General features: G+C 38.3%; 1 protein-coding gene across 3 annotated transcripts in view; it reads right to left on the bottom strand.

Moving 5' to 3' along the window:
* GRM1 (glutamate metabotropic receptor 1) overlaps positions 1-20,838 on the bottom strand; it is a 419,049-nt gene that overhangs the window by 302,056 nt on the left and 96,155 nt on the right. For all 3 annotated transcript variants that reach the window (XM_034990933.1, XM_034990934.1, XM_034990935.1), the window contains exon 2: positions 3,903-4,152. In XM_034990933.1, coding sequence (XP_034846824.1) covers positions 3,903-4,152 — 250 coding nt within the window. The remainder of the gene's footprint in view (positions 1-3,902; positions 4,153-20,838) is intronic.

Raw genomic sequence — 20,838 nt, 5'->3', positions numbered from 1 at the left:
AAGGAAACTAAGGGGAATGCAGTATCTCTTAAGTAAAACAATCACAGCTTGACACAGTATAACTTAGTGATTAAGAGCATGAATTCTGAAACCAAAGTGCCTAGGTTCAAATCCCATCTCTGGCTTTACAGCACTTTTGACAACTTCTTTACTTCTCTATACATCAAAGTGGGAATAATATTAGCACCTTTCTCATAATACTGTTATGATAAGTTAATGTATACAAAGTGCTCAGAACAGTGCCTGGCATATAGGAAGGTCCAAACAAATGTGCTCATTATCATCACCATCATCATTAAAATTATAATTAGAGATATGGTGAGCACAATTCTGAAAATCATGTCAAAAGAAGCAATTTCATAGAACTAAGATGGAACTTTCTTTTTGCATAATGACTAATTTGTTTTTGGTTAACTTACTTGGTGACAATGTTCTGCCAATTTGTGCAAAGTCGAAGGTTTGCTTTTCATGTGGGTCTGTTGGCTACATTCCATGGCCACATTAAGACACTAATACTGACCAGCAGTATTCAACATATTCTCCTGGTTTTAATAAAGTGGTTGGTAAGAAAATGTAAATGGATTAATATAAATTCATGAATAACTTTAGAAAAAATGAATTGATAAATATGTTCCTGTTGATCATAGTTTTGTCATAGGTTGATAATTTTTGTAGAAGGTTGTCAAGTTTTGTCATAGGTTGATAATTTTTGTAGAAAAAAATAGACTCAGAGACAAAAAGTGACTTAAACAAGATCACATGATTACTCTGTGCCAGAGCCAGAACTCTCAGCCCATATAGCTTTTTGTTTGGTTTTTCCATTATCCTACATTCATTAAATATAGAATGTTTTTATTATCTTTGAGAACTTCCTATTTAAAAATTCTATTTCTGTTACTATAGTTTATTATGCCATTATGAAAAACTTAGCCCCAACAACAGAAGCAGGATTTTAAGGCCATGGTAAGACTTCATTATGAGAAAAATGGTAAGCCATTTTGAGGTATTGAGCACATAAAGAGTGACATTACCTGACTTAAATTTTTAAAAGATCACCTTGCCTTAAGAATAGATGATGGGGCAGCGGAGGGGGGGGATGTGGCAAGGGTCAATTAGGAGGATATCACAATAACCCAGGTGAGCGACGATGGTGCCCTGGACCAGGATGGCAGAAACAAGAACGGCAATAAGTTGTCAAAGTCTGGATATGTTTGGATGGTGGCACCAACAACATTTCCTTTTATGTTCATGGGAAGTGTGAGAGAAAAGAGGAGTCATGGAGGCAAGGGAATATAAATCTTCATTCAGGAAGTTCTAATTTTTTTAATTAAGTGTCTTTTGCTACAATCTAAACCACGACTTACTTATCTTCACTTCTATGAAAAGAGGTCCATCACCATCTATACAATGCCCTCTTGGAAATCTGGCAGCAGCCAGAATCATACCATGTGCTGTGAAAGAAACCAAACAATGGCTCCTGACCTCAAAAGAGTTTATCATCATTTAGTAAATGAAACCCCTTCAAGTAGGAGGGAGATATATTTGACGACACTGCATATGTAGCTAGAAGTTGCAACTTGATGTTAAACTAAAACCCTTCTGGACATGCCTGCAGAAATGAGAAGAGAATCAAGCCCACCAAATGTCCATTGCCATGAGGGACAGAGGAGAGTTTGGGATAGAATTTATCCCTCAGAAAGTGGGAGAATCAAACATCTGAAGGGAAAGCTAATTCTAGGTACAGTGTACTGTTACTACTTGGCTTGGTTCCCTGTTTAGCTCCCTATGGACTCATATCTGAACTGATCTCTCTCCCAGGGAAGGGAGATAACTATGAACCAAGAATAAGAAAAGGTCATTTTCCCCCAAATCCTCTAAGATACAAGAGCAACAGCCAATACCACTATGATAGACCCTCGAAGAATATAGCCCGGAAAGGCAGAGAAGCAGCAAGTGGGGCATAGCTGTGGCATCTCAAGGGCTCCATGGGTCACTGGCAATAACCACTGGCACGGGGAAGAGCATCCTCAGAAGTTCAGGTGTTCACTGTTATGACAGTTCCCTAGAATGTGTCAGCAGGACCCAGCAGAGGTAGGGCAGAGAGAAAGAGGAATAAAAGAGGTAGATATCACATGTAGCTGACCTCTTCATAAGCAAGCATATGTGAGACTCAAATACTTGTATGAGCTCAGCTGTATTGCAGGTAGGCAAGAGCCAGAGAAGAAAGTTTACATCGCCATCTTCGTTCAATATTTAAATAATGATGATGGAATGAATCCTTTACACTCCAAATACTCACTGCAACATTTGTATAATTATATTTCACAATTAGGCAGTCTGTATATCCCAAAGCTCACATATTTGCCACATCTCTTTAAGCTCTCTAGAATCCAGGTAGATAGTGTCTTTATGGATATTAAAGAGAATGAATTCTGAAAACACAGACAATTGTTCTTTTGAAAATGGTAAACATGAGAATATTTTTAAAACAATTACCCTTCATAAAAGCAGTCATTTTACAAAACTAATAAAAAGGGCTGAATATCTGCAGGCCACCTGTCCTGGTACATATATTACCGACCTTATGCTGCATAACACTTCAACAATGCTTACCTCCTTTTCACTCATAAAGGAAATAATATTCCTTTTTAAAATACTTGTTTTTAAGACTTGCTTTCTTAAGTTGCCTCACACAACTGCATCATGTTGAAGAAGCCAAAATGACATTTTGTGACAGTGTGCCAATTATACTTAAATTCAGTAATTTTCTTAATCTTGAATTATATTTTGATCTTGATTCCATACCTCCTCATGAGAGAGTACTTCTTCGTTTCTTTATTTTTTTAGTTGTATTTATATCCTGCCTTCTTCTCTAAAGTCTTTGAAGTGTCCTATACCTCCAGTACCAGATGATGATGAGATTAGTGCTACTACTACTGCAGTCATAACCACAAGTTCAAGGACAGAGGGAAAAGTCTGGAGAGGATGTCCATACCATTACTACTTAGCTTCCTAGAGAAGAGAGCCAGGGTTTGAGGTATTTCAACAGGTGAGGTATAGATTTTATTCTAGCCAATAGAGGAGATGGAAAGAGAAAAAACAATCTGGAAGATGAGTATGACAAAGTCAGGGATCAGTGCAGGCTTTCATTTAGGTAAACTCAGTAGGTTCCTTGGAAAAATTTAGCAGTTCCTTTGTGCAATATTATAAGTAGGCAAATTAAACAAGATACCTGTTACATCAAAAACCCTACGAAAGATACAATGATACTGAAAATCTATTCCCACACAAGTACATATGATCTAGAAAGAAGAGCAGAGGTCTTGGAAGCCACCGCCTGCTATTTCAGGAGTCACATGCTGAAAGCATCCCTCAGCCATCCCATGTGTGTAAAAGAGCACATTATTAAGATCTACAGCTCAGCTGCATACTTTCACTTGCATTTAGCCAGCCCTTTAAATTTTGTATCTTACTATATATTTCCATCTTCACTGCTACCCTCCATCCACCAATACTCCATTAAGATTCTTATGTTTAGGAAGTGTGAAGACAAGCAGCATGTGTGTGGTTTGAGGGTCAGAGGACTGGAAGGGGCCCAAAGCATATGAAAAGAATAATTCTTCAGAACAAAACAGCAACAACTTCCCACCTTTTTCTGAAGTAGTCTCATCATCTTGTCATGGACTACCCTGCTCTTATCTAGCAGGAAAATGATGATAGCCCCACTCTCCATGATCCAGAGTTAAGGTTCAGCCCAGAAGAGCACATTTTACCCTCTTTGAAGTCAGGGAATCCAGATTTGTGAGAACAAGCATATGTGGGCCAAAGTGTGTGTGTGTGTGTGTGTGTGTGTGAGAGAGAGAGAGAGAGAGAGAGAGAGAGACAGAGAGATTGAGATTTACCTTCCAATGAGTGAGAACTCTCCCACGACGCCCAGGCGCCTCATGGCACTCAGGAGGCCTCGGACCGTCATGCCTTCGCAGAAGCAGACCACCACTCTGGCTTTGGGAAGTCTCTCCCGGAGCTTGCGCAGAAGTCGGTCAAAGCTCTTTTCCCCAGCATTGCTGTAGATTTTGTCTGAATGGGCGATGCAGAGGCCTTCCTGGGCAGCCAGCTCTTTGAAAGCATCCATTCCGCTCTCCCCATAATTCCCTGTCCAGAAACAATCAGCAGATGTTCAAGACAACCTGGCAGCGCAGCACTTACAAGCTGGAATAAAGACTCATTAGTCACAAGGAATAGAGAGGACAGACTTGCCCAATAATTTGTAAATATAACTGGAACTGAAGGAAGATCTGGATGGATTCAAGAGAGTCATCAAATGCAATCAAACCACCAACACTGAGAAGATAATGAGAAACTATCTAACCAGGGCATCCACAGCGAAACAAGTTTTGAGAAATGAAGGACTACTGCCCTATTTTACAACAGTGACTGGTAATGGTTGTGACAGATTTTTAGCAATGTGGGAGAGATTGGCACATTGGGTAGGCGGTCAACCAGCACCATAAGAAGGCCTCTTCATTTGAGGGCTCACTTCTGCTGGCTGCCAGTCAAGAGGCAGACACTCACGGTGGTGGCAAACCCTGCGACACTTCAGGAAGAGTGAGCTAAACAAACGGAACATCTGGCCCGGCCAGACTAACTAGAGAAGAAGCAGCTATGTGGTTTAGTCAAAATTCACCATCCTCTGATGAAGTGACAGGATTATGGGAGATTTTGGCCTTACGTTCTGATTTTTATTTTAATATCATTCTTACAATAAAATATACTTTAAAAAACGAAGAACACATTAAAAAAATCAATGAAATAAAGTAAATATTACACTGTGCCAGCTTCCCGTTTCTCTATTTCACTGATGACTTTAGCCCCCATCTTAATGTCCTCTATACCTCTACTCTTTTCCCCAAGTTTGGGGATTTTGACACCTGTGTAGATGATTCAACACCATGTCCTCCAAGTTTCTCAACCCCCTCCAACCAATAATATTTCCGATAACCCACCTACTTCCCTGGCCACACTTTTGACCTTGTTGTCACAAATTTTCTAATATCTCTGAATGTGGATGTCAAACATCCCACTCTCTTTATCCCCTCTTGTCTTTCAAGCTCATATATTCTACTACCCCCACTCCAAGATTTCTTCAACTTCATCACCACCTCAAACCAATTCACCTCCCCATCTTTCTTTCCATCCTTCCTCTCCTTTGCCTCTTAGCCCAGCTCATATCTCATACCCTATCCTCATAATCACTCCCTTACAAATTCTTTAACTGCCTTGTGTCTTCCTGACAAAACCCCAGTGCTAGTTAAACCCAACCATTTACCTATTCCACCTCTACACCTGAGGACCTAAGTATGTCTAGAAAAAACTAAAAATCTTGATGACTGGTTAATTAAAAATTCATGAGCATTCATGCCAGAAGAGGCATTTGATAGTGCAAGGAAATTATACTACATCTCCTCCATTAATAAAATCTCCTAGTCTCTAACATGATTATTTCATCCTTACCCTTCCCTCCTTAAATCTCCAAACTTACTGACCCCACCTCTGACCCTCATCTCAGCTGGGATCCTCATTTCATATTTCAACAAAGACACAGAAATAATCAGACAAAAACTAACTCAGCCATACACCACATCTACAAAGCTTTCTTTGTTGGCACTTATTTCTCTGGCATTCCTCCTGTTGTAAATTTGAAGTGTTTCTGCCTCAGGATACAGCCAACTCCTACTCATAAGCACTAGGTCTCATTGCTTTTTGTCTATTCAAGAACTTTCTCCTGCAATTGTCCCCTCTCTTTTGTAAAAATCAGTTATTTCCTTCCAATGGTGTTAATCAAAAATAAAAAATAAAAACCTTTGCACTTTTTTCCCCACTTACATTACTACCTCATTCTCTAGTCCTATTCATAGCAATGATAAATGTCTAGGTCAATGTGTTTGCTTCATCATCTCCCATTCTCTCCTTTACCACTCTTCCCATTACCTCAGAATCTTCTCCTGTCAAACTCTTTTCTTGTCAAGGTCACCGAAAACTTCCCTGTTGCCTATTTCATGATCTGTTCTCTGTCTTCTTCTTCATTAACCACTCAGATGCACTCAACAGCTGACCACAGCCTCCTTGAAACACTTTATCCTCTCAGTCTCTGATACACCTTCTCATGGTTTAGTCACCACTCACTGACTACTCCTCAATGTATGTGCTAGATTTTCCTCTGCTCAACCTCCAATATTTTCATGCCACAACCTGATCTCTTCTTCATCTCTACTCTCACCCTAATACACTCATCCAGTCACATTCCTTCGAACACCATTTGAATATTATAGTTGAATCCCAAATATAGGTCTTCAGACTAGATTGTCCTTTAGAGCAAAAGATTAGAATATTCGATTGCATCCTTGATATATCCATTTATAGACATTTCAAACTTAACATATCTGAAACAGAATTTTTTCCCTCTCCACCTTGCAAACCCACTCTTTCCAGACATCTGCGGTTAGTAAATAATGCCATTACCCACCCCATTGCTCAATAACAAAGTTTAGGAACTCTCGATTTCTATCTTTCTCTCATGTTCCAGGTCAATTCCACAGACTCTATCTCTCAAACATTTCTAAGCCTGTCTCCTCCATTTCAACCTCTGCCGTCCTAAACCAAGTGTCTTGGGTCAGGTTTCCTAAAAACATAGCTGAGATGAAGATTCTTGTTCAAGTTATTTATTGAGAAGAGGAGCAAGAGAATCTGTGAAGGACAGGTGGGGGATGCTAAGCAGGAATGTCATTCAGCTAGTGAGTAGCTTTAGTCCAATTCCATAAGGAAGTGCTACAGCACAAACTGTAGCACAGAGTTAGCCCCACCTTTAGGAAACAGAGCCCTCCTGTCAATCAGTCATTGGCTAAGGTCCTCAATAAGGCAGGGGAGGTATAGCCTCCCAGGCAGAGGTCAGCTGAGATTTACAAAAGCCTACTTTCACAGTAGCTGGGCGAATGGTGCACAAGGCAGATAGGGAATCTGGGCAGGCCACTGATGGCATCCTCTATTCTAAGTAACCATCAGTTCTTGCCTAGACAACTGCCCTACCCCCGATTGTTCTCCCTGCTTCTACTCTTGTTCCTAATGATTCATTCCACACATAACAGAGTGATCAGTTAAGATGGAAATCAGGTTATATCACACCTCTTCAAAAAGCTTCAATCACTTCCCAGCACACTTGGAATGATACCAAAACTCCTTTCCCTGAACTACCAGCCTTTATGTGGACTGAGCCTTCCAACTTCCCCAACCCCATCTCTGTCCACTTCCTCTCCTCCACCTTCTCTAGACCCATAGATGTGTTTCTATTCTTGGAATACCCTAAACTCATTCATGCCTCTATATTAGCTGTCTGTATCACCTGAAAAGATGATCTTCTACAGATGTTCTTGTCGATCTTGTCTCAATATAAATACGACCCCTTCTGAAAAACCTTTCTTGATCAGTTAGCTTCAAGTAACCCCCCAGCAAATCCTGATCATGTCTCTTGATTTTATCTTAGAACATATGTCTGACATTTTTCTTGTTAATTTTTCTTTCCCCCCCTTGAATATAAGCTCCATGAGAACATCTTTTTATGACTTATCCAATGATGTATCCTTAATCTTTAGAATAGTTCTAGACACTAAATGCATAGTAAAAGTGCATTTGTTTTAACAGCACAATAGAGAAAGGAGCAAAAGTTATAAAGAAGCAATTTAAACAAAATAAGTAAAAGTGGGTGATAAGCATATGAAAAAAAAATTACTGAATATCATTAACTACCAAAAGAGTGCCATTAAAACCAGATAGTTTTTTTCCACCTATCAGATTGCCAGAATTACAAAGATTAATAATATTTAATGCTGGCAAGACACAAATACATTTACTTTTCATGAAAGCAATTCAAACTTTTGGTAGACAATGTGGCAGTAGTTTTCAAAATTTTTTAGGTAAGCATCAGTATACAATATATATAGTATACAATATGTACAGTAATAGTTAAGTCAAAATAATTGTAAAAGAATGATATCCCCCCAAAAAAGGTCTTAGGACTTAAATCTTAACATCTATAAAAGCTTTGTGGGCACTGTAATGAAACTTGTAAGATTTTCCTATATTGTTGAAAGGAAATCTTTCTCATTTCCTTTTTCATAAGATTAAATTATCAATTAATGTATTTGCCTTTTAATTTAACCACCTTCAGTGGCCTAATCCAGTCCAGTGAAGCCCAAATGGGAGCATTAACTTGTCACAAAATTCTCAGCTCCACAGACTTTGGAAACACATCATGGCTCAGAAAAGAGGCAGTGACTGAGTATAAGGGAGAAAACTGGCTGGCAGTGGATGCTCATCTGTCTGCAGAAGAGTGTTTGAGAAGGACATCAGATGCCACTTTCCCATAGTAAATGCATGTTCAAGAATCTACAAGGTACACAGACATCACTTGCCAACTCTCTCAGCAAAGGCTCTATCAGTCTGTCAGAAGATGGTGTTACAAGGGCAGTAACTTTATTGCTAAAGTCCCATCCTTAGATTTCAAACACAGAAAAATATTTTATTCCCTTATCAAAATACAGACTAACTGAGCAAGAATGTTCTATGCATTCAAATGAGAAAATCTTTGGTTTTTTTTAAGTCTAGTAAAGGCCTTAGATATAATCTGTCCAAACATTTCAGGTTACAGACAAGGAAACTGAACCACACAGGGGCAATGGCTCACCAATGGGCATGAAGCTTGTTTGTGTTAGAACTAGAGCAGTTTTAAATGACTTGAGTCCTAGGTTACTGCTCATTTTTCTTAATAGTTAAATCAATTAAATATATATGTTTTCATAATAAAAAATGTCTGCATAGGCCAATTGGTTTCATGAAATATTTGTCCCACTTTCTGTATTAATATTTTATTTGGATAGCAGCTCCTCATTATAGAAATTGATAGCCGAATATCATGCATTGGGCCATGTTTCAACTGCCCATTTTTCTCATGATGCCTAAAAGACTCCAAAGTAGCACATAAATTTCCATGAGAGCAGTTCTGATATAGGAACAACAACAATAATAACTTGTACTTTTATAAATATTTATACTCTAAAAATTACATTCACAAACATATCTTATTTGATTCTTAGAACAGCCCTATTGTAGTCATCATACTGATAATAGTGCTAGAAGCAAAGACCATAAAAAAATGGGAAGAAAACTGCCGCCAGGAAGTTTAAAATCATGTTACTTTCATTTAGTAGCAACAGAACGAATGACATGACACACACAAGTTTAAGTATCTAATAAAGGTGCTATGGGTTAGGATTCAGGAAAAGCTGCCTAAAGATGTGCCACCTGTTGGAAAGGATATAGAGAAAATGGAACCCCTGGACACTGTTGGTGGGAATACAATTTGGTACACCCATTATGGAAAACAGTATGAGGTTCTTTAAAAAAAAAAAATTTAAATAGAACCACCATATGATCCAACAGACACATTACACAATACACGTATATTTAAAGGAAGCAAAATCAGTATTTCAAGGAGATTATCTGCACTCTCATGTTCATGGCAGCATTATTCACAATAGTCAAGATATGAAAACAACATAAGTGTCCATCAATGGATGAATGGATTTAAAAAATGTGGTCTATATTTATGACAGAATATTAGCCATAAAAAAAGAAGGAAATCCTGCCATTTGCAACAATGTAGATGAACCTGAAGGACATTATACTAAGTGAAATAAGCCAGACATAGAAAGACAAATACTGCAGGATTTTACTTATGTGTGGCATCTAAAAGAGTCAAACTCAGAGAGCCAGAGAGTAGAATGGTGGTTACCAGGGATGAAGAGTAGAAAAAATGAGAAGATATTGGTCAAAGAGTACAAACTTTCAGTTACAAGATGAATAAGCCCTGGGGATCTAATGTACAGCATGGTGACTATATAATGATATATATTATTACATATAATAATACATAGTTAATGATATATATTATATACTTGAAATTTGCTAAGAGAATAGATATTAAACATTGTTACCATGCACACACACGTAACTATGTGAGGTAATGGCAGTGTGAATTAACTTGATAGTGGTAATCCTTTCACAATGTATATGTCTATCAAACCATTACATAGTACACCTTAAATATATACAATTTTATTTGTCAGTTGTACCTCAATATAGCTGGGTGGGTACCTTTATTCTGGGTCTTAAAATATCAATAGATTTTCTACAAATAGAAAGAAAATTAGGGGACAGGTACTCTTTGCCTCTCTACCAGGTCATGAGCAAACAATGCCAGACTGAAACTAAAATATTCAGCACTGAGCCCACCCTCTGCCTCCCCTCCCCCTTCCATTCAGCTGTGCAGGCCTCCTCTTGCCTTTCCTGACACTGAAGCATTTATTTAGATATTTCTGTGTGCAACCCTGAAGGAAGCTGTGAATATATAAAGAACTGACTCTTAACAAAACTCTCAAAAAATAAAAGGGCCATGTAATTGTAAACACTCAGACTTGATAGAGGGCTGCATATTTTCATTCAATTAGCAAATAGTTTATTGAGCTCTCAACTTGAAAAAAATCCTGGCTCTGCACTTAGAGAGTTGCCAAGAAATACTGGACATGGGCTCTGCCTTCAATTTGATGAATATTTACTTTGTGTCTGGCACTGTGCTATGCATCTTAGCATTTCATTAATTCAACACAACTCCATCATAAAGGTTATAACTCCCCTTATACAGATGAGGACATAGAGGCTCTAACAGGTTAAGTAACTTGCCCAAGGTCATAGAGAGGAGGGCCTAGGATTTAACATCTAGCTCAGAAGTTCTTGCTTATCATCATTTCATACTGCCTCCTACATGGACTTATATATATAGTAGTAAGAGCATGACACAAGCACACAAACTACAGCAACAATAATCAGTTATAAATACTACATGGGAAATGAAAACACTGTAATACTAAATTACAGACTAAGAAAGCAGAAATGATCATAGAATGCCTCTTTGAAACACAGGAATGCAACTGGACTTTGAAGAATGTAAGCAAGATACTGGCATTCAGAGTGAAGGGGAGCAAATGAGCATCCACAAAAAAAAGATTTTTAGAGGCAAGAAGTAAGAAGTCCCACTGGAGCAGAAGGTTCACGGTTTATAGAAGGACACTCTATACAACGGATCCCTAGTGAAGCATCTGGCATACCACCTCAAGATTGCAACATGGAAATGTGCTGTATGTTGCTGTGTTGTAACAGATTTTATAACAGACTTTATCACTGTTATAATGTTGCCTAAAACCTAAAGCGTGAGAAAGGGAAGAGTGGCATCTGACAAAGCCCCTAAAATATAACAATAAAATATGTTGAAAAATCTTAATTTCTATCTTATGTGACAAAATAAACTACAGAGTATATCAAGATTTTCTATAAAACTAAGCTTCCAAACAAAACTTATGGGGAAATTTCTGAGAGAGAACAAGGGGTTTACAAAGAAATTCCCATTGTTTGGAAATCAATTTTTTTAAAGATTTTGTTTATTTATTTGTCAGAGAGAGAAAGAGCACAAGCAGGGGTAGTGGCAGGCAGAGGGAGAGGCAGGCTCCACACTGAGCAGGGAGCCCGATACAGGACTCGATCCCAGGACCCTGGGATTATGACCTGAGCGGAAGGTAGACGCTTAACCAACTGAGCCACCCAGGCATCTCTTGAAAATTAATTAAAAAAAAAAAACCTTAAACATAATAGAACTAGATATTATTGTCTACACAGAGCAAAGTTTAAAAAGGTACTGAAAACAGTGGTAAAAAATAGATCTCAAGAGAGAAAAATAATGGCTATAACTCTGAATTTTTTAAGCTAAATATGATTTTAAAGGAGTTATATATGATTATTATCCAACCAGATGAACAGACATTCATTCATAAAAGATTGATTTGTAGTGCTATGGTAGCTAAGTTTCATTGAGCAAGCAATCTATGGAATAAAATTGTCTTGGATTTCATAATCACCTGTGTGAACTGCCACCATGGCAAAAAGTAGGCAATGAAGACTAGTCCTTACATTGATCATTTTTTCTTCTACTCTTAAAATATTGAGGTTATATTTAAGAAACAATCTGAGCTCCATTTGGTGGCAATGACATTTTAGCCATCACGCTGAACCAAACTCAAGCCCTTCTATTACATCTTCATAAATTATCCTGGTTAAACAAATACATTCAATATAATTCATCCCTATATATTTATGTATCAGTTATATGAGGCAAACATTCATACAGGGAAAATATATAGATATTTCTTCACTCTCCTTAATGAAGGAATGCTTTGTTTTTAAGATTCACCAGTATTATGGTCTAGACTTCCTTAATCCCTGCTTTACTTCACACTTACATACCTTACATACCTTCCTTGGTATTACAGAGTAGTCTCAGGCTCTGGGGATAATGAAATCCCTTGGGTTGTGAGCCAGTCCCTGTCTGAGAGCTTGGAAACTGATTACTCTGCCTTCTGGACAAATAAGATAATAACCCATTTTTAAAAGAATTATGATGAAAAAAGTTGTTTTCACAGCACCTTCTGGAAACCCACTGCAATATTCAACAACTATCACTATCAGGAAATCCTTCTTTTTGATGTAAATTTCTTACAATGAAATCTAAATTCATTCCCTCTTCATTTTTAGTGAAGAAAGATATCAGCTGGTTTGAACTTTTTTTTTTTTTTTAAGTCTTTCTGGAAACACCAATTCAGTTTTCTCTTCTCCTAGAAAAATAATCCCTGCTACTGCAACCTTTCCTGGCAACCTTTTAATTTGTTTGGTTCTCCCACTTCATACCTTAAAAATGTTATGGCTCCCCTGCCTCCATCCACATACCTGCAGTCAGCATTATGGGGCTGGTCAATCAGAAGTGACTCATCACCTGCCTTAGGGGCAGTAAGGAAATTTATATGCAAGGTCAGTGCTGGAACTTCCTCACACAGAGCATTCAAAGGAAAAGGGAATCATTTTTACCAGCAATTTCCCAGCCCTACCTCTAACAATCCCAATTTGGGCAGGTATAGTTCCAGCACCCAAGTGGAAGAAGGAAATTTACCAAAAAGTGACTGTTATCTCTATGCAATAGGATTGAGGCCAAGGAATCTTGCCCTTTTGCTACATCATGTTTTCAGGTATACATTATACCTGAGTGAATAAGAGGATGAGTCTTGGAGGCAGATCAACCTGGTTTGAATCCTGGATCCTCAATAAGGAGATAGATACCCTTAAAGTGTTTTCTTTAAGATTTGGTTTCTTCTTGTATAAAATGGGAATCATAATATGCATCTCAAAGACTTGTCATGATTATAAAATCATGTGTTAATGAATACAAAGTTTCCAGAACATACAAAAAGTTCAGGGAGTGGTATCTATTTTTACTTTCCATCCATGTCTCTCTCAAGTTGTAGAATCTAAAATTGGACATAAGCTTTAGCACTGACCCAAGAGCTTTAGATTCCTTTATTTCCATGTTCCTATTTATAAAACCCAAGCTCGTGATTTTTTTTTTTTTTTTTTTTAACTACAGTGCTTCGCTCTCCAGTCATGGTCACCTTGTTCCCAGGTTGTCCCTAGTTTATTTTTTCTACCACACTTGCACAAAGCAATTCCTTCCCTATTTTATTTTTGGTGTTTATGCAATGCATTCAAAAGTCTATGTTTGTCTATATTGAGTCTCTGTCACTGAGTCTTTAAGTTTCAGCCATAAATGCCTCATTGTATCTATTTTAGAGCTTTATGCAATAACCCAGTTTGTTGTTTCTCTCACTCAAATCCTTTATAATATGGAGAAAGAAGTTAAAAGAAGAAAAAATGTAAGTGCTATAAAAATAAAAAAAGAGATCATTATTTCCGCAGGAAAGTCACATTTTTCCATTTCAGTTTTCACATGAAGGAAACAGGTTCACAGAAGCAGCCCCCATCACACCTGTCCACTCCTCCTGCCTGTCTGGTATCATACAGATGATCAAGATTGGGAAATTGCATATAGCAACAAGTTCAGAAAAAGTACCCCAAAATACACACCCAAACACACTAAAACTATGCATATATTTTATGATAACACACTGTTGGCAAGAGTTCATGGAAATGAGCACTCTCATATGCTACCAATGGTAGTATAAACTGTTCCCATCTTTTTGGTAGAAAATTTATAATATCGATGCTTTAAATTATATTCATATTTTTTGACTCAAAAATTTAGTTTTCAGAAATTAATTTCATTGTCCAGCAAGTTTCAGTTATAAGGATATTCATCACAGCACATAACTGGAAAACATAACAGAAGCAAAAAAACCCATGCTCTACAACAGGAGATAGGTTAAATAATTATTGTGTATTTACATTAAAAACACATTCAAGGGGCACCTGGGTGGCTCAGTTGGTTAAGCGACTGCCTTTGGCTCAGGTCATGATCCTGGAGTCCCAGGGTCGAGTCCCGCATCAGGCTCCCCGCTCAGCGGGGAGTCTGCTTCTGCCTCTTAACCTCTCTCCTCTCGTGTTCTCGCTCTCATTCTCTCTCTCTCTCAGATAAATAAATAAAATCTTTAAAAAAAAAAAAAACCCACATTCAACCATTTCCAAAGATGATGTAAATTTATGTTCAATGTCATCAAATATATTTATGTCATATTGTTAAATACAAAAAAATTAAAAATAGTATGCAAAGTGTAAATTTTTACATTTTAAAAATACAATTTTACTGTGTATTTATATTTACATATATAGAAAGTAAAGAATATGCATGAAAGTATTAACAGTGGTTTTCTATAGATGGTAAAATCCTATATATGATGTTTTATTTTTATTATCTTTGTCTTCTAATTTACCTACAATAATCATACATTATTTTGTTAATAAAAATGTTTGAAATAAAAATACATAGGGTACAGTCTTCATCTGAATATCATGCTAAACATAGCTATTATGGGATATGTGGGAATTTTTCCAGAAGGGAAATGAACCTCTCATAATGACTGCATAACAATATTTCTTCCAAAAAAAAAAAAAGAAAGAAATACTAATGTCCTTAGCAAAGCTGCCCATAGACCTTATGCCATTTCCTGAGATATCTACAGATTTGGATTGGGAGAGCATGTGTAATATATGCAGGTTTCCTGTTTGAAATCCTAAAATCTGAAGTGAGTGCCCCTAATTTATTAAAGAAGCAGTATTCTCTCTTTCTCTTTTTTTCTTTAAGATTCAGTGAGATTTAGTTTGGGAGATACAAATTTCCTCACTTATTGGGCCTCTGCCCTAACAAAAGGTATAAAAGGCTCAGAACACCTCTCTACTGTAAATTTTCTACAAGGGCTAGACTCAGGTCTGGCCATCTCTCCTCCATACAACGAATTACTTCAGGTTGAGACCAGGGAGGTTGGCCCATTAAAGTCTCTCCCATTTGAGCAAAGGGCTAGAAGCCATGTGAATAATGTTTAAATATTATTTGGGCATTATTTCTAATAGGAAATAAAGATGAATAAAACGTGTTTAACCACGTTCTGTGTCTGGGCATCTTGAACATTCCATCTGAAATTAAAGAAATCAAAATATAGCTTGGCCCAGGGAGGGTAAGCAGCACTAATGTTACCAGATCCTAAAGCAGCGGTATAATGTGAAAGTTTATGAAGATCTTATTATGTCTTAGTTATCTTCTTTTAGCTTCACTACACCCTTATTACCTCATTTTGCCATAATTACCTCCATTTACAAAGGAACCTAAGGCCTAGGACATACAGTAACTTCTCCAAAAATTGTAAGAACTGCAATTTGAACTCAGATGTGTCTGACTCTGAAGCCTATGGCCCTTAATTACCTACCTCAGCATAATTTGTATTTCAGGCTCTAGTTGTTTCCTCCACATTATCCATTCTCCCATCCTTCCTTACTAAAAAATATTTAATTTTGTCTAGGGTGACTGTGCATAGCCAAAAGCACCTACTTCCCCATACTCCCTTGTGGCTAGAGATGCAGATGTATGACCCAGTTCCAGACAAGGAGATTTAAGGCCAGGTGAAGCTTCTGGGAAAATCTGAAAAAGGTCAGATGGCAGGCCTGCTTCTTACGCCTTTTCCCCTACTGTCTTTATTTTTTTTATTTTTTTATTTGTTTCAGAGGTACAGGTCTGTGATTCAACAGTCTTACACAATTCACAGTGCTCATCATAGCACATACCCTCCTCAATGTCTATCACCCAGCCACCCCATCCCTCCCACCACCTACCACTCTTTACTTTTTTTTAAAGATTTTTATTTGTTTATTTGACAGAGAGAGAGCACAAGTAGGCAGAGCAGCAGGCAGAGGGAGAGGGAGAAGCAGGCTCTCTACTGAGCAGGGAGCCCAACACGGGGCTCAATCCCAAGACCCTGGGATCATGACTTGAGCCAAAGGCAGCTGCTTAACCAACTGAGCCACCTAGGTACCCCTTCCCTTCTGTCTTTATACCAGTACATGGACCTGAGCCTGGAGGTACTGCAGCCATGTAGGATGGGTGAAACATGATGAGGAAGCCTACACATGAAGGAAGCCTACACATGAAGCCTACACATGAAGGAGGAGCAGAAGACAGAACAGCCCAGGTACCTGGTAGCACTACTATGTTTCATTCTGCTCCTGCACTGCCTTTCCCTGGATGTCTTCTTGCATGAGAAAGATGAATCCCTATCTGCTAAGCCACCATTAGGATGGTTTTCTGCTATTTGCAGATGAACACATTCTTCTTGGTCCTCTATATGACATTACACTATCCAGGACAAGAGCCAGAAGTCTTGACTGTTTCTAACCAACTCTGACCTTGAGCTGCTTATCATTCTGTCTTCTTTGCTCATGCTGGAAATGTGGGTTCATACTAGATCTTTAAGCTTCCCTACAGCAAGAGCATTTGGTGATTCTAGAACAATATGAATCAGCACTCTTTCATAATCTAGATCTTCATGTCAAAACATATTTCATATTCTCAGTAGTCAGAGTAAGCATCTGCTTAGCAAATTTTTTTTTCAACAGCTTTTTCCTTCCCCAATCTGATCTTTTACAAGTGTATTACTGTAGGGGAGGAGAAAGTATTTGTTGTGTAATCATTTAAAGTGTATCTTGCGGGCGCCTGGGTGGCTCAGTTGGTTAAGCGACTGCCTTCGGCTCAGGTCATGATCCTGGAGTCCCGGGATCGAGTCCCACATCGGGCTCCCTGCTCGGCAGGGAGTCTGCTTCTCCCTCTGACCCTCCTCTCTCTGTCTCTCATTCTCTCTCTCTCAAATAAATAAATAAAATCTTTAAAAAATAAAAAATAAAAAAAATAAAGTGTATCTTGCCTGCAGGTTTATTTTTGCCAACTTTTAGGTGTGCAGTCACTGAAAAGCAAGAACAAGACACTGCCCTGCAGAAACAGGAAACATATGAGAAAACAAAGCTGCTTACAGAACAAGCTCATTAGGGGAACCAGAAGTAATAGAAAGACATACTGTTCAATGTCACTGGACTGACATTCAGCAGGATCCAGGTGCTCCCCTGCCCTTCCAAGTAGCTGCTTTTAGCCACCTCTTGTTCAGTGGAATTAACCCAACCCTATTACTAAGCTCTTGGTTTCCTCTTATTTAACCCTCTTTTTACATCTTTTGCATCATTAGTATAAAATTTCATTTAACTGAGTCAAATATATTTTACCTTGGGTCAAAAGGAAATTATCCTACGAAGGAAGATTGTCTTTAATCCAAAGGATGTGTGAGTCTCCTGCAGTAAATGTAGTTGACTAAAATCCCTTCAATTTGGACCTGTGGAACCCAGCTGGGGCTTGGTTCTGCCTCAGTCCATGACCATGTGCAAAGTTCTGGACTTCCTTATCCATAAAGGGAATGGGTCGTACTGGATAATATCTGAGGTCTCCTATTATAAGGCTGAGGTCTCCTATTATAACCCATCACCAGCCCTAGCCCTGGTTTTCTGCATCATGGTGAGAAAGCTCATTCCAAACCACTTGGCATTACAGAGCCTTAGTTTGATCTGCATTTCACCTAGACTCAGGTTATGCAGAGGAGCATCCCAATGGTGTTGCCAATACCATTAGAGTAGTATTATTTGTTTATAGGAGAGGAAGCATGGCAGAATGTTGACAAGCAGGAACCCTGGAACCAGACAGCCCTGAACTTAAATTCTGACTTCCCACTTATTAGCTGTGGGACTTCAGGTAAGTCCGTTAATTTCTCTGTGCTTTGGTTCATCTGTAAACTGGAAATAACAGTAACCACCTTTTAGAGTTGTTGTAAGAATTAAATGATTTGGTATATGTAAATGTTAGCATATCATAAGTACTCTATGAGAGTCTATTATTTATTTAGCTAACATTTCTTGAGCTCTATGTGCTGAGCACCTTTACATCATTCTCTCCTTTTGCCCTCAGAAACCCACAACATACCATTTATCATATGATAAAACTGAAGCTTGAAAAGGTTGCTTATATCCATACAGGGTAAATAGGAGAGAAGAGGACTCAGTCCTGACAGTCAGAGTCCAGAGCCCACAATCTTATTTGACGTGCCATAGGGGGACCAGATGCATGAGTATGGGCCTGGAGGGATGAATCAGACTGGTCAGGGAGACTGCAAGGAAGGGTGACAGGCTGTGTCCATGTGTGATGATGAGCAAGGCAGAGTCACTGAAGTGCCAACTAAGAACACAAATAAGTAAATATCACTGGGCATTTTATCTGCTCCTCCGGCCAGGGTATTTGGAGTAAGGCCTACACACAATGCTATTAAAAGTACTGGCAAAGGTCCATCTAGCCCAAGATGCTTCCTTCACTGATACCTGAAATTCTGCCATTAGCAAGAGATGACTTTTCTCTGTCTACTGGAAAAAAAAAAAAAAAAAGCTCCTTGGAGAGGTAACCCATTAAAGCCCTGACATCCTGATCTGATTTGGCTTAGCAGATCTTTCTGAAAGCAGTGGGTAGCTGGAAGGATCATGATGCTATGGAGATGCCAGGCTGCAAAGCAGAGCAGTACACAAAGGCAGCTTGTCAATTCCACAACACACTGGGTCTCGGGTACTTTCCCATGGTTATCCTCAGAACACATGCAAACACTCTCTGATGGTGAATAATTCTTTACAACTGTTATATAAAATCTTCAGAGTATATTTTGACAAGAAGACTATCAAGAGGAAGCTGGATGGGCATTTAATGAGATCACAAAGATAATACAGTTAATGAGAATGCTAGGGTTAAAATACTTATACATGAAATATAAAGGAAGGCTTCACAAAAATCTGAGTAGAAATCATCCACTGTAATTTCCCTTATCTATCTGTTTCCTTATCCCTATGCATTAACACAATATATAATTTAATTATATGCTCAAAATGAGAATGTCATGGTCCAGTTTCCCATTTTGGTACGAAATCATTTGTTTTCACTAATGAAAACTAAGAAAGAAAACATTATTTCTGAGAATCTCAATATTGAGAATCAAACATTTTAGGTAAGCTTGGGCTATGACATTGCAGTGCAGAGTGAATCTTTTGTAGGATTAGATTTCCTCTGAGCTGCCTTCTAATTTGAAGAGCTTTGGGTTGATGAGCCACACAGGAACTGTTGATTAAGCTCTTCCAATGACACTTTGCCAAGGTCTATGACTGCCAAATCACAGCCCTCCAATTTCTCTAACTCATTATAGAGAAATGAGAGCAGATATGTAGAAACTGAAATAAGCAACTCTCTAATCCCCAGTTCCTACCATCACAAGGGAACATAGAAAGACAGATATTACATCCCAAGAACGGATGTGATCTCTTTGTGGTTCAATAACTTCCAGTATGTGTGTACCAGGTGGAACTTGGCCCTTGTGGGCAAACAAATGAGTGGAAGAGATTCCATGCACTAGAGAAACTCAGATTTCTGGAAGAGTCAGACGTGCAAAGGAATGATTGCATCTCATGAATGGTGCTGAAGTGCAGGCAAGAGGAGAGAGTATCTACATCCAGTTGAGAAGAATAAGAAAGGCTTCCCCAAGGAAGGGAAAGCTGTACTTGGTTTTAAAGCTAGGTATTTTGATTCTGAAGGACTAGAAAGTTAAAGCACTAAAAATGTATCTTATACATGTGTCTGTTCCCTGGACCCATTCTAATATAGGGGTAATTATAGGTCTCTGCAGTTAAAAAAAAAAAAAAAAAAGAGAGAGAGGAATGAACAATAAAATGTATGAAAATTCCAAATACACACACATGCACACATACATACACAGACACATACATGCATATATCTGTGTATGTATATGAAAAAGCTGTCTTCCTGCTATCTTCTTCTTTTTTTTTTTTAATAGCAGGAAGGGAAAAATGAAGGGGGGGAAATCGGAGGGGGGGACGAACCATGAGAGACTATGGACTCTGAGAAACAAACTGAGGGTTCTAGAGGGGAGGGGGGTGAGGGGAATGGGTTAGCCTGGTGATGGGTATTAAAGAGGGCATGTACTGAATGGAGCACTGGGTGTTATACGCAAACAATGAATCATGGAACACTACATCAAAAACTAATGATGTAATGTATGGTGATTAACATAACATAATAAAAAAATTTTTTTTAAATAAAAAAGTTGTCTTCAATGAAAGTTAATTTAAATATACTTATATGCACATTAAAAATGAAACCATTTGATTTCCTTACTCTTTGTCACCTATAACCTAATAGTTCCTTAATCTATGTTGAATCTATCCATTGTCATTACCTTACTCCAAGTCTTCCTTGTCTCTCTCTTCATGACTATTGCATGTGGTCTCCCCAAATCCACTCCAATGGATCTCCAA

The sequence above is a fragment of the Mirounga leonina genome, unplaced genomic scaffold (assembly GCF_011800145.1).
Source record: "Mirounga leonina isolate KUSES-001 unplaced genomic scaffold, KU_Mleo_1.0 Mir_53, whole genome shotgun sequence".
NCBI lineage: Eukaryota > Metazoa > Chordata > Mammalia > Carnivora > Phocidae > Mirounga > Mirounga leonina.
Note: the sequence above shows the minus strand (reverse complement) of the source record. Positions and strands in the feature narration are given on the sequence as shown.